The 13,490-nt window shown below is 40.8% G+C and overlaps 2 protein-coding genes across 6 annotated transcripts in view; one reads left to right on the top strand and one right to left on the bottom strand.

The window, feature by feature from the left end:
- Window positions 1-11,670, top strand: part of MOSPD1 (motile sperm domain containing 1) — a 27,603-nt gene extending 15,933 nt beyond the window's left edge. The window contains exons 5-6 of the mRNA XM_029068084.2: window positions 8,405-8,566; window positions 11,321-11,670. Of these exons, the coding sequence (XP_028923917.1) occupies window positions 8,405-8,566; window positions 11,321-11,352 (194 nt within the window). The 3' untranslated portion in view covers window positions 11,353-11,670. The remainder of the gene's footprint in view (window positions 1-8,404; window positions 8,567-11,320) is intronic.
- PABIR3 (PABIR family member 3) overlaps window positions 1-13,490 on the bottom strand; it is a 148,839-nt gene that overhangs the window by 3,792 nt on the left and 131,557 nt on the right. For 3 of the 5 annotated variants that reach the window (XR_005660099.1, XR_005660097.1, XR_005660100.1), the window contains one exon: window positions 11,486-13,490. The exons of 1 other annotated variant lie outside the window; for it this stretch is intronic. The gene's annotated coding sequence lies outside the window, so the exon portion shown is untranslated. Of the gene's footprint in view, window positions 1-11,485 lie in introns of those variants that run through there. One more of the 5 variants, XR_005660098.1, reaches the window with a different exon arrangement.

Here is a 13,490-nt window from a genome sequence, read left to right as displayed (position 1 = left end):
AGCAAGAGGCAAGAGGTGGGTGGGAAACAGGATGAGACACACTGGGTAGGTTTGTTTGAGAGAAATGAAGATTGTGAGCTAGGGGTGTAGTGGGAGGTTTAGTAGGAGGGAGGGAACTGATCGAGTGCCTTAATGCCAATTTTTAGGAGTTTCTGCTTAAGGTTAAAAGGAATGGGTGGTTTTTGAGGAATGAGGAGGAGTGGGGCTCAGTAGAAAGAGCATGGGCTTGGGAGTCAGAGGACCTGGGTTCTACACCTGGCTTCACCACTTGGCTGTTGTATGACCTTGGGCAAGTTGCTTAACTTCTCTGGGCCTCAGTTTCCTCATCTATAAAATGGGGATTCAGTGCCTGCCTTATCTCCTACTTAGGCTGTGGGCCCCATGTGGACCAGAGACTGTATCTATCCCATTGCTTAGTTCAGTACTTGACACACAATACGTCCTGAACAAATACAGGATGAAGTGTTGGAAAAATGATCTGGTCAGCAGAGTGAAATATGGATGGAGAAGAGAGTGTTGGAGACAAGGATGGGGCTGATGCAGTGGTCAAGCAGGGACTGCACTGCATTGTGGGCAGGGAATGTGTCTACCAACTCTGTTATAATGTACTTCCCCAAGTGCTTAGCACAGTGCTCTGCACATAGTGCTCAATTAATATGATAGATTGCTATGACAAATGTGTGCATCAGTGTGGCGATTGGGGAGGAAGAGGCAAAACCTGGAAATATAGAAAAAAAGCTGGACAGAATTTGGCAACAAAAGAGACCAAGTATGGGAGTTATAAGAGAGGGGGGAGTCCAGGATAAGGCTCAGGATGTGTGCCTCAGAGGTGGGGAGAATGGTGGTGGGGTCAACTGTGATGGAAAAGCTAGGTAACAGAGAGGATTTGGGAGGAAAGATAAGGAGAATTCACATCTTCCATTTGAGTCTGCTTTCTGTTTTGCATTCCCTGCTTCATTCTCTTTTCTTGAAAGGTCAGAGCTCTTATTCCATAGGAAAGAGGATTTCCCTCCTGCAGAGTTCTTGCATATAACTAACTAGCTCTATTTTGCAAAGGTGGCATGCTTATAAAACTGTATATTGAGGAAAACTCATCTCATATGCCCAATGTGTGATGACATGCACACAAACCATTTCTTTTGACCCCCATGGGCTGTTCCCAAACAGACTGCTTTCTTGGACAGACATTCCCCAATGCTTTAAAAGAGTTCTAGCTAAACTGCATAGTGAAAACATTCATTGTGGCAGAATTGAGTGTATTTTATTTCAGTTATCCAGTGTCCTTACAGAAGGGTGTTTTTAGATTAATGGTGGTAATAATAACTATGGTATTTTAGTGCTTACTATGTGCCAAGCACTGTTCTAAGCACTGGGGTAGATACAAGATAATCAGGCTGTCCCACATGGAGCTCACAGTCGTAATCCCCATTTTACAGATGAGGTCACTGAGGCACAGAAAAGTTAAGCAGCTTGCCCAAGGTCACACAGCAGACAAGTGGCACAGCAGGGGATTAGATCCCACATCCTCTGACTCCCAAGCCCGTGTTCTTTTCATCAAGCACGCTAGGACTAGTTATCTGTAAGAACACCATTCTTGTGTGTATCAAACTTTTTTAATGTGTGTTGCAAAGGATTGGATTTTTCTGTATTTGAGATCTTCACAAGAAAGATTGAATAATGACACTGACAGGCATAAGTATTTCTAGGGTAGGGCAAATCAGGTAATTTTCCCAAGCTCTAAAAGGCTCCACAATGCTGATGAGTTGGACTCCAGGCACCTGCCAATTTGTGAGGGGAGAGGGCATCAGTGAATCAGTGGTCATATACTGAGATCTGCATCCTTGGCATCTTTTCTTGGATCTCTCCCCTCCCTCCATTCCAGTGCCTCCCAGCTGCCCTAATCTCACCATCTCCTCCCTGCCCCCAACACACACAAACCCTTATAGCAGCAACTGCCTGAAATTCTGTTCACTGGAGTAGATGGGGCTTCTCAGCAAGCTGGGTCAGGTTTTATGAGGGCTTGCAATCCTAAGGAGAGCTACCACTGTGGAGGGAGGAGCAAAGGGCTAACAGGAACTTGGATCTGAGCCTGACCAAAATGTGTTGAAGGGCTGGGGAGGAAATGACAAATCTTCTAGAGTCCCACTGTTGCACAGTGTTGATTGGGAGAACAGAGAGTGATTTAAAGGGGAAACCTGCCTTTAAAACTCTCCTCAATCAAAGGTATTTACTGATTACTGTGTGCAGAGCACTGTACTCTAAGCACTTGAGAGAGTAAAATACAATAAAGTTGGTAAAGTTGAGTTGATAAAATGCAATAAAATTGAGGAGCAACATGGCCTAGTGGATTGAGCACAGGCCTGGGAGTCAAAATGACCTGGCTTCTAATTCCAGCTCTGCCACTTATCCACTATGTGACCTTGGGCAAGTCACTTATCTGCACCACAGTTACCTTAAAAGGGGGATTAATACTATGAGCCCCATATGGAGCAGGGACTGTGTCCAATCTGGTTAGCTTCTATCTACCCCAGTGCTTAGTAGAGTGCTTGGCATATAAGAAGTGCTTAACAACTACCATTAAAAACAGATATGACCTTGCCTGCAATAAGCATACAGTCTAGGAGGGAACAGACATTGAAATAGATTACAGATAGGGGAAATGGCAAGGTATAAGAATGTGTATGTATTTAAGTGCTGTGGGGGTGGGGTGGCTGTGAGTATCAAAATGCTTAAGTACAGACCCAAGTGGGCATAGGCAACACAGAGGGGATGGCAATAGGGGGGAAATGAGGGCTTAGTCGTTGAAGGCTTCTTGAAGAAAATAAGATTTTAGTAGAGCTTTGAAGATGGAGAGAGTGGTGGTCTTTTAGGGGTAATAGGGGAGGGAATTCTAGGCAGGAGGGACGACATGGGAATGGGGTCGGTTGTGAGACAGATGAGATCAAGGTATAAGTCAGTTGGCATTATTTCAGTCAGTGGTATTTGAGTGCTTACTATGTGCAGAGCATTGTACCGAGAGCTTGGGAGAGTACAATACAGTAGAATTAATAATAATAATGTTGGTATTTGTTAAGCGCTTACTATGTGCCGAGCACTGTTCTAAGCGCTGGGGTAGACATAGGGGAATCAGGTTGTCCCACGTGGGGCTCACAGTCTTAATCCCCATTTTACAGATGAGGGAACTGAGGCACGGAGAAGTTAAGTGACTTGCCCACAGTCACACAGCCAAGTGGCAGAGCTGGGATTCGAACTCATGAGCCCTGACTCCAAAGCCCGTGCTCTTTCCACTGAGCACGAATTAGCGGATCTGTTCCCTGCCTGGAATAAGTTTACCATCTAGAGGGGGAGATAGATAATAATGTAAATAAGTAATTTATAATATATAATTTAAAAGTACGAACACAGTACTTAGGGGTTGGGGTGAATATCAAATGTCCAAAGGTCACAGATACAAGGGCATAGACAATGCAGAAGGGAGAGCAAGTTAGGGAAAAGAGGGCTAAGTTGGGGAAGACCTATTGGACTTCTTGAAGCTTTGTAGGTGGGGAGGGTGGTGATCTAGAATACATGGAGGGGGAGGGAGTACCACGCTAGAGGGAGGACATGGAAAAGAGGTTGGTGGTGAGATAGATGAAATCAGGGCATAGAGGAGCTGAATGTGTGAGCTCGGCTGTAGTAGATCAGTGAGATAAGGTAAGAGGGCGAGATGGTAGTTGACGGCATGGGAGCAAATGAGTTCTCCAAGGGAGTGGGTCTAGATGGAGAATAGAAGGCAACCCAGAATTGAGCATTGAGGGGCTCCCATAGTAAAGGGGTGGAAGGCAGAGGAGGACCCAGCAAAAGACAGGAGCTGTCGGAGGTGGGGAAACTGAAGAGGACTGTCAGTGAAGCCAAGGTTGGTTAATGTTTCCAGGAGAAGGGAATGGGCCAATGTTGAAGGCAGGAGGAGGATTAGAATGGAGTAGAGGCCATTGGATTTGGCAAGGAGATCGTCGGTGACCTTAGGATGTTTTCATGGAGCAGAAAGGGGCGAAAGATTGCAGGGAGTCACAGAGAGAATTTGAGAAGTGGAGGCAGTGGGCATAAACAACTTTCTGGAAGAGTTTGGAAAAGAACAGTAGAAAGGAGATGGGATGATAATTGGAGGGTGCCATGGAAGGATTTTTTTTTTTAGGAAAAAATTTCCTCTGCTTGTTAGAGATGGTCATCTATAAGTCCCATAAGACTTATACTAATGGTTTAAGCAATGAAATAGGTGAGAGTAATGTTGTTCTATTCTAAATTTATGTGTGTCTGAGAACCGAGTGAATTCTTAAATTGCTAATAAAATATAGCAATTTCATGTTTTCTCTCTGGTTTATAATATACTTTATCTTATTCATTTGAAAGAGGGAAGAGAAGCGTAACAGGAAATAAAGTTGCCATCCCACCACTGCCAGGACTGCATTTTTTTTTTTTAAATGGCATTTAAGCACTTACTGTGGGCCAACCACTGTACTAAGCAGTGGGGTACAGACAAGCTAATCAAGTTGGAACACAGTCCACTTCGCATATGGGGCTCACAGTGTTACTCCCCATTTTGTAAATGAGGTAACTGAAGCACAGAGAAGTCAAGTGACTTATTCAAGGTCACGCTACAGACAAGTGGCAGAGCTGGGATTAGAACCCAAGTCCTTCTGACTCCCAGGCCCATTCTCAACCCACTAGGCCAAGCAGCTTCCCATTCTGGGCATTTAAGCTGGTAAAGTGGGGGGGGGTGTCCCCCCTTAAAGGCCTTGAACCTGGGGAGCCATTCTTTTATGCCTATGTGTGCTAATAATGGGCCACATTGAGCTGTTCTGGTAGACATTTTGTCCAGGCTTCATCAGATTTTTTTCAAGATGGTTCTCTTTAGTTGCTGTTTTGGGGTGCCTAAACAAATGGTTCATTCCATAATTGTAGAGAATGCCTTAGTAATCTTGAATCTAAGCCTGGTTTAAAGAATTGGGTGAGGTATCTTAAGGTGATAAACTAATAAGCACTCTGGCCTGCTTTTAAACGTTCAGATTCTTAAAATAAGAATCCCTGTTATGTCTGTTCCTTTAGTGTTGTGAAGTTCAAACTCATTCCTTTCCTTATAAGAAATACCATAGATTTTCCTCCCCTCTTATGATTGCCTTTTCAGGGGCATGGCAGGCTACACTAAGAGAGGAGGCATTTGTGGAAGCTGTAACTTCATAATTGAATTGGTCTATAATTATTTTGCCCCACCAAGAAAAATAACTTAGTCACTGAACTCACTTGCCTATGTACCAAAACCAGCTTAATAGCCAAAATAATATAATTTCTGGCAAGAGATATTCAACTCCTTTGGTTAATTTAATTTTTTTTTTTTTGAATACCAAATGTAGTTGGTACAAGTGTATGCCCTCGGTGTGCCTGTCATGGAAAAATATAGTCCAGTTGGGATTTGAAAATATATAACTTCTGCAGCAGGGCAGCTGTATACTTTACAAGACTATCTCAACCTTCTTTTGTCAGTTTGAATTTGAATTTAAGGAGGCCCCTATATTATACAAAAACCTTTTAGTATCATGCCTCCCCCTAAATGGAACAAATGGAGACAGAGGTTTGACATTAGCAAGATGGAGCAAGACCCCAGGGGGTTGATCACTATTAAAAAATACATTTATCTTGAAGTGCTTTTTTAAAAGCCCTAATTTTAAAGCCATTTTTATAAATAGGTAGGGCCTGGCCCACCTAGGGTGAAGGCTTAGTGTTGGCTTTTGCTTTATGAGTGGCTAGCCCTACACTGTAAATAGGGAAGATCTCTGCTCCAGTCTTCTATTGTCTGAATTTTGATCACTGCCCCTCACTTCATTTGAAAAGTGAATGTGACAGTCCTATTTATTTTACTTGGAGTAAATAAAGTATGTCCATAGCAAATTCAGAGTTTATGGAACTTAGTGTGTTACTAAAAAATTAGGCAGAATGGGATTTGAATTTTTTTTTTCCTACACTTGGAATCTAGAATTTCAAGATTTAATAGTAAATGTAGGAGAATTTAATTTGGGGGAATAATAAAGTTGAAACTTGCTTTGCAAGTGGGATTTTAATGTCACCATTTACACATTTAAGTAATCTGGGATTTTTTAATATATTGATGAATATATAAACAAGTTCTGAAAAGTGTAGTTAGAATTACCTTTAGAATAGAAAAATTGACTAAAGGATGTAATGTGAGTCATTCTTTTTAACATGGGTCAGAAAAGTTGAAATTCTTTTTCGAAGTGGGACCAACAATAGAGGGTATTTAGTACATTTACTCACGTAGTTGCCTTAATGTAGAGTGAGATGGGCAGCTATTGGAGAGCTTTGAGGGGAGGGGAGACATGTCCTGAACACGTTTCAGGAACGTAATCCAACAGCTTCATGGTACAGCACAAAGCAGAGGGAGACTGGAAGCAGGCAGACTAGCAAAGAGGCCGATAAAGTAGCTCGACCATTACAGGATGAGTGCTTGAACCAGGGAATGGTTGTTTGGGGGAGAGGAAGTGGTGGATCCACAAGATGTTTTTGGGGAAAGGTTAGATGGTCTAACAATAGACTGCAGGAACAGGAAGAGCGGTGCCTAGAGGGAAGAGCACACAGCCCTCAGAGTCAGAGATCATGTATATTCAATTCTGTTGCATACTCCCAAGCACTTAGTACAATGCTGTATACACAGTAGGTGCTTGATGAATACTATGGATTGATTTAATGATTGGTCTTTATCAGATGTAATAAACAGGTCATCCTTAAATCACAAGAATATTAAATATTTAACTTTTCTTTCACAGTAAACTTGTGCTGATTAAATGGAGAGAGATGCATTTAATCATCCAAGTTAGAAGAATCAGCTATATGCCTTTGACCACTTTAGCTGAGTGACTTGGAAAATAGCATACAATGTATTCCTATACTTCCTGGGTCTTGTTGGTTTTTATGCCCAAAAGTAGGATGAGACCAGTGTTTGGGATTTGTAGTTACAATTTTACAGTGTTCTTTGCTCCCACCATATAGACAAGTGGAGGGGGGGCGGTGGTTGGCTGCTATTCAGTGCAGCTTTGTGGAGCTGAAACTCTTCCAGAAGTGTCCCATTTCTGTACCCTGAAATCCTGCTGGAAGATGGTGTCATATATGGGAAGAACAGGGAACTTGGAAGAGTGGGAGAGGTTTGTTTTGTAAGCAAGGAAAGGGGGTTCAGAGAGCACAACAAAAGGCTTAATATGCCATTAGGTGGCCTAAATAATTCTTAGGATCCTTTATTTTTTGTCTAATATATACTTTAAACAAAATTCTTGAGTTTAACTAGATAGTATTATTTAATAGTCTCTTCTTAGCTAGAACCAGCATGGCATAGTAGATAGAGCATTGGCCTGGGAGTCAAAAGGTCATAGGTTCTAATCTTGGTTCTGCCACTTACCTGCTGTGTGACCTCAGGCATATCAGTTAACTTCTCTGTGCCTCAGTTACCTCATCTGTAAAATGGGTATTAAGATTGTGAGCCCCATGTGGGACAGGAACTGTGTCCAACCTGATTAGCTTGTAGTAATAATAATAATAATAATTATAATGTTGGTATTTGTTAAGCACTTACTATGTGCAGAGCACTGTTCTAAGCCCTGGGGGAGATACAGGGTAATCAGGTTGTCCCATGTGAGGCTCAGAGTCTTAATCCCCATTTTACAAATGAGGTAACTGAGGCACAGAGAAAGTTAAGTGACTTGCCCACAGTCACACAGCTGACAAGTGGCAGAGCTGGGATTCGAACCCATGACCTCTGACTCCCAAGCTTGGGCTCTTGCCACTGAGCCATGCTGCTTCTCTAACATATACTCCAGTGCTTAAGAACAGTGCTTGACACATAATAAGTGCTTAACAAATGCCATCATTATTATTTGGATTTTTCACTTGAATGTTACATGGATTACATACATTAAATGTTTTAGTTTCAGAATTATGTGGAACCAGATTTATTTTAGATAGTTAATAGGAGGGGAACCCTGGCTTAGGCAGAGGATATCCATGAATTTCCTCTTCAGATCAGGGGCTAGTGTCTTGGACCTGCCTCACCTCTAAGCCCTGGTGCTTCTGGTGAGAAAGAGGAATGGGCCCTTTCCTGACTCAGAGTGTGTATTTTCTCAGAAATATCCCCTTTTTAAAAACCGGATCTTTCAAGTGTTTTATATTGTAGCAAACCACTATCAGTTGGTTTTTGTTTTTTTGGGGGGAGGGTGGCGCACACATGTAACTGGTCTAGTGGTGAACTGTGGTCCACAAAGAGCCCTAGAAATAATGCATTAAAAACTTATTAAAAGGCTCTTGTCTAGAATTTGGTTTTCAAATTTAATTTCAAGAGGTATTTTTTGTTTTTTTTTTTCAGAAAATAGAATCGTCTCATCAGGACCTAGTTTACTAACAGTCTTCCTGGGAATCGTGTGCATTGCAGCTCTAATGCTACCCACCCTGGGGGAAGTGGAATCTCTAGTGCCTCTCTACCTCCATTTAAGTGTGAATCAAAAATTAGTAGCTGCTTATGTTTTAGGTAAGTGCACTTGGTACTTATTCTTTGCTGGTAATTGTTATTTTGATATTTTGTCTTCTCTCTTTTGAGAAAAACTGGTTTAGAAAGAATGGCCTCAGGGGAACCCTGAACCTGCTTTTGGGTCAGGTTTATTTTGTTCACTTCAGCTTATCACTTTATCTAATGGCTATGTGGGTTACAAACAGACTGTTTTTGTGCACTTCCTTTTATTATGAGTAATAGCTCAGAGAAAACACATGTAAGTGTGAAGACAACCATGTTACCTTTGTGTTCAGTCAAGATTAAAGAGTAAAAACCCTGATTCTTTATTTTTAGCTCCCTTTTGATTCTTGGCCTAAATAGTACTAACTTGACTTATTTTTCTAAAAGTAGTCTCATTTTTTGCATCAGTTCCCAAATAGCAACTAATCTGAAGGGCTGTCCACCATGTGAGAATGTGTTGAAAAAAAAATATTGCTTTGGCTGTCCTTCACTTGCTTCTACAGTGAATCTATACCTTTTCTTTGTTGGGTGATGCCAGTAGCAGTGAGCCAGAAGATGGGCATACCACAAGGGTCCTCTCAAATGTCAGTGCTGTCTCCCTGAACAAAAAACTAGAATGAGGTTGCCTATAATTAGGCCTAGGGGCCAAATGCTTATCCTGTCAACAGTAAGGGCATGAACTTGTTCTTAGCAGTGGTGCTAAGTTGCACTGAGCTATCCACACACCCACCCTTTGAGCAACAGCACACACTGAGAGGCAGCTGGCAGGGGGACTGGGTGCAGGTGGTGGCCATGGAACAGAATGTCTCTTGAAACCAACCACAGCAGCACAAGCAGTTGAATCCTTGCTTTATTTTTTTAAAGGTTATTGCAGTTGGTTTGAGTTGAGTAAGGTGTGGGGTTGCAAAAACCAGAATGGGGAGGAGGGGAAAGGGAGAGCCTTCCATGCACTGGGAATTTTGTTTTATTTAATCTTGGAAGAAAAGTAATTCTTGACTACTTTTAGCCTAGCCCATTTATCGCAATCTCTCACTCTATCCCCTTGTAACTAGTCCTTTCAAAAGGGCTGAGATGTGTATATGTGTGTGTATGCACCTAAACCATGCCTACACTAGACACCAGGTAGGTGTTCATCCTAAGCATTTCAGTCTTGTCTGAAGCCATAAGTGACTCAAGAGCTACCTGGAGCAATGCTCACTGGTCTTCCTTTAAGGAAGGTACTTCTGCCAGAGCACAACTCTTTAGGGTGAAATTTGGATAGAATGTGATAGAATAGGGAAACATGCCATAATGCCATGTGGCTCTGATCAGGAATGCCTTCAAACTGACTCACTGTGGTAAAATATTAATTCATTAGCATTGAACTGACTGTATTTAAAGTTCACTAATTACCATGTTCACTGGAAACAAAACAGTAGTAGTATTTCACTAAACATGGTTAATGAACTAATACAGGGTTTGGGGCTCAGAAATACACTGCAGTCTACTTAAGCTCTTGAAGCAGAAACCCCCTTCACGTACTGTTTCAGTTGTATTTTCTTCCTGCTATCCCCCCTCCCCCCTTTTTTTCTGTGGAGTTTTCTAGTACTAGAACTGTTGGCTTGAAATTGAGAAGTGGAGTCATCTTTGGATAAGTTTTAACACATGACCATAATGGATTATTGTCACTTTTCAAAAAAATATTGTTTTCTCATCACCTTGCCATTAATGCCACCGAAGTTCCTTTTTTTTTCCAATGGTATTTGTGTTACTGTGTGCCAAGCTGTATACTGAGTGCTATGGTAGATTCCCAATAATCAGGTTGGACTCAGTCCCTGTCCATAGTCTAAGTAGGAGGGAGAAGAGGTATTGAATCCCCATTTTGCAGAGGAAGAAACAGGCATGGAGAATTCTAAGTGACTTGCCCAAGGTCACTCAGTAGTTATGTGGCAGGGTAGAATTCTAACCCAGGATCTGTGACTCCTAGGCCTGTGCTCTATCCACTAGGCCAGGCTGCCTCTCATCTTCATGCTAACCCTCTAAAAATTCAGATGCTTAAAAATAATAGAAACCCAAGGTCTGAATTTCTTCATGAGTTGGAATACTGCCTTATTTCTACTCTAAGTGCAAATAATCTGGATTTCTCTTTGGAGTGCATCTAGAGTGAATGTGTCATGTTTAGTTCTAAAAACTTATAGTTTAGAGTCATCCAATCTGTGAGGGGGAGGAAGGAGACAGGACCACTATTTCAGTTTTATGATCTACCCCAACCTAGTGTTAGTCATAATCCTGATGTCCACTTTATCTGCCAAGTAGATAGCACTACTACTTTGATCAAGACAAAAGCTCCCATCCCCACAAATCCCTCCCCACCACTTTCCTGTGGTCTGAATCCTGACTTCTGGTTGCCTGATACATAGTCATTTCCATTTTAACAGAAGTAGGTGCTTACATACTAAGTTCTATAATTCTGATTTATGTGGGTCATTTTTGTACTAATTTTCATCTTGGCTCTGCCACATCTGCTGTATGACTCTGGGCAAATCACTTCTCTAGGCCTCAGTTACTTCATCTGCAAAATGGGGATTGAGATTGAGTCTCATATGGGACAGGGACTGTGTCCAACCCCATTTGCTTGTAACCACCCCAGTGCTTAATTTAGTGCCTGGCACATAATAAATGCTTAACAATCACCATAATTATTATTATTCTCTTGGGGATCATCTGTTATATGAAATATTCACTAAAAACATGCCATTTATATCTGACTCTTCTTCAATTCTTTTCTTTCAGGTTTAATCACAATGGTTATCCTTAGAACATGAGCAAGGATTTAATTGGACTTCTGAAATTTCACCTTGTATATTTACATCATGATTGTGGACCGCCCTCCCCCCAACCTCCCAAATTTGGCTTATTAGTATGTTCCAGAAAAAAAATTACAAATCAAATACATGCTAAAGTGTAATATGTTTTAATTTTATGTATAACATTGAAGGACTCAAGCACATTATTAGGTGCTTATGTTACTGTCAGCTTGATACTTTGTTTTGTGACTCCTGTGAAATGATTTGAAGAAATTGTCTTTTTATAGCTGCACCTACTGTACAAAAACTTTTATTAAAGCCACATTTATTATTTTATCATTTTCTTCTAATTCACTTTGTTTAGGTCATGTTGGTATCTGGGATAAAAGAAAAGCAAATTTGACAGCTTAAAGAGGAAAAGTTGATTTGATATCCTAACTAATCAATGATATGAAACTGGCATGATGGCATCTCAGAGAATAATCAAGCTGAATGCAAGTCAGAGCTTTTCCTTAATCACGAGACCTGGGTGGCAGGTGGGAGCACAAACTCCCAACTTTTTCAAGGGAGCAGGAACTACATTTTGATCTGTTCATACAAGAGGCAGCAGCCTTTTAACCTGCTAGCTTTGTTTTTGCCCAAGGCCTATGTGCATTTTTAGGATATTAACATATTCCCAAACTGGAATTAACAGATGGCATGCAGAATAGCATGATGGTTATCTTGTTCCCTTAACCCTGTTAAGTCACTTTTAGAACCGCAAATAAGACAATTTCCATTTCTATGTTGGGTATCTTCCATTACACCAAGCAGCTGTATTTTTGTCTGAAAAAATTATATAGGATGCTTTTGTCTTGAACATCACTGTTTTCCAGATTTTCACACCAGGGCATGCTTCACAACTTTCCAGCACATTCAAGACTTTCAAGCGCTCTAATGTTCTACACACAGTAAGCACTCAATACTATTGATTGAATAAACATGCAAAAAGATGTTCTTGAGAATTTTTCAGGAAATGACTGTTTTTAAAGGTATTCTGAGTACTTTGAAAAATTTTAACCTTTTAGGGAAACCCAAATTTGTTCCATATATAGTTTGTGTCCAAAACATTGTAAATTAAAAGTGTTTAAATTTACATAGTAATGATTTTGTTTTCCCAGCACAAACCACTACTTGAATGTGGGGGAAAGATTTTAAAACCAACTTTGAGACACTTTGTCTGTGCAGTACCTTTCTTCTGAATAGCTTAAAATGTGCAATTTTTTCTTATGAATTCTTGCAAATGAGTTACATGGCAAAAAAAAGGTAGGAAGTGCTGCTTTGGGTGTCAGTCAACATATTGAATTTATTCTGTTCAGTAATTTTAAATCATGTCATCCCATATTCTTTCATAACTCTTCTTCCCACCCTCCATTTCCTTATTATTTACAACTAGTGCATGAAAACATTTTTCCTGGGGCATTTAAGTGCTACTTGGAGAAGTGGTGGTGGATAATTAGTGGTGTGTTCTGTGAGGTCTTTTACTGATCTGTTAAGAGTTAGGAGTACAAAAGGGGCAGAACTTTAGCTCAGCCTTCACTCTAGATCCTCTACTAACATTTTGTGTTTGAGACCCTAGCTACAATATACCCAATGCCAGGAAGTTGGTACTATTACCTGTATTTAGCACTTCATATGTTATTTTTGAAATCACTATTTCTAAATTATATTTTAAGACTGAGTCTAAGGGATCTATTTTGCCACAATCACTGTAAAAAGGGGTGGTTGAGGGAGAGTAAATGAGCTATTTTTTTTTTTATCCCACAGGAAGCGTCTGTTTGATGCGCTATGGAAGACTGATGAAAAGAAAGCTGAGGAATGCTGTTAGGCGAGAACTAATTGGACTGTAAGCCCCTAGGACTTTAAACTTGAATCATGGAAGAGGTAAAGTTGTTATTGTTGACATGGAAAAATGATTCATTCTGAAAGAAGTTAGCATACAGGAAACAGAACAAGTGGTAGGGTAGGACTTGTAAATATTTATAACTGAGGGTGTTCATTGCATTCAAACCTAGTTAAGATTTGAATAGGGCTGATTACTCACCTGGGGTGTTGAGAAATTTAAATGGAGATGGGACCAGCATTGAAAGGGCAAAGGTCCTGTAATCCACAGAGCA

This window comes from Ornithorhynchus anatinus, chromosome 6 (genome assembly GCF_004115215.2).
Source record: "Ornithorhynchus anatinus isolate Pmale09 chromosome 6, mOrnAna1.pri.v4, whole genome shotgun sequence".
In the NCBI taxonomy this organism is placed as follows: Eukaryota; Metazoa; Chordata; class Mammalia; order Monotremata; family Ornithorhynchidae; genus Ornithorhynchus; species Ornithorhynchus anatinus.
The sequence above is the reverse complement of the archived record's forward strand: the minus strand, read 5'-3'. Positions and strand labels throughout refer to the sequence as shown.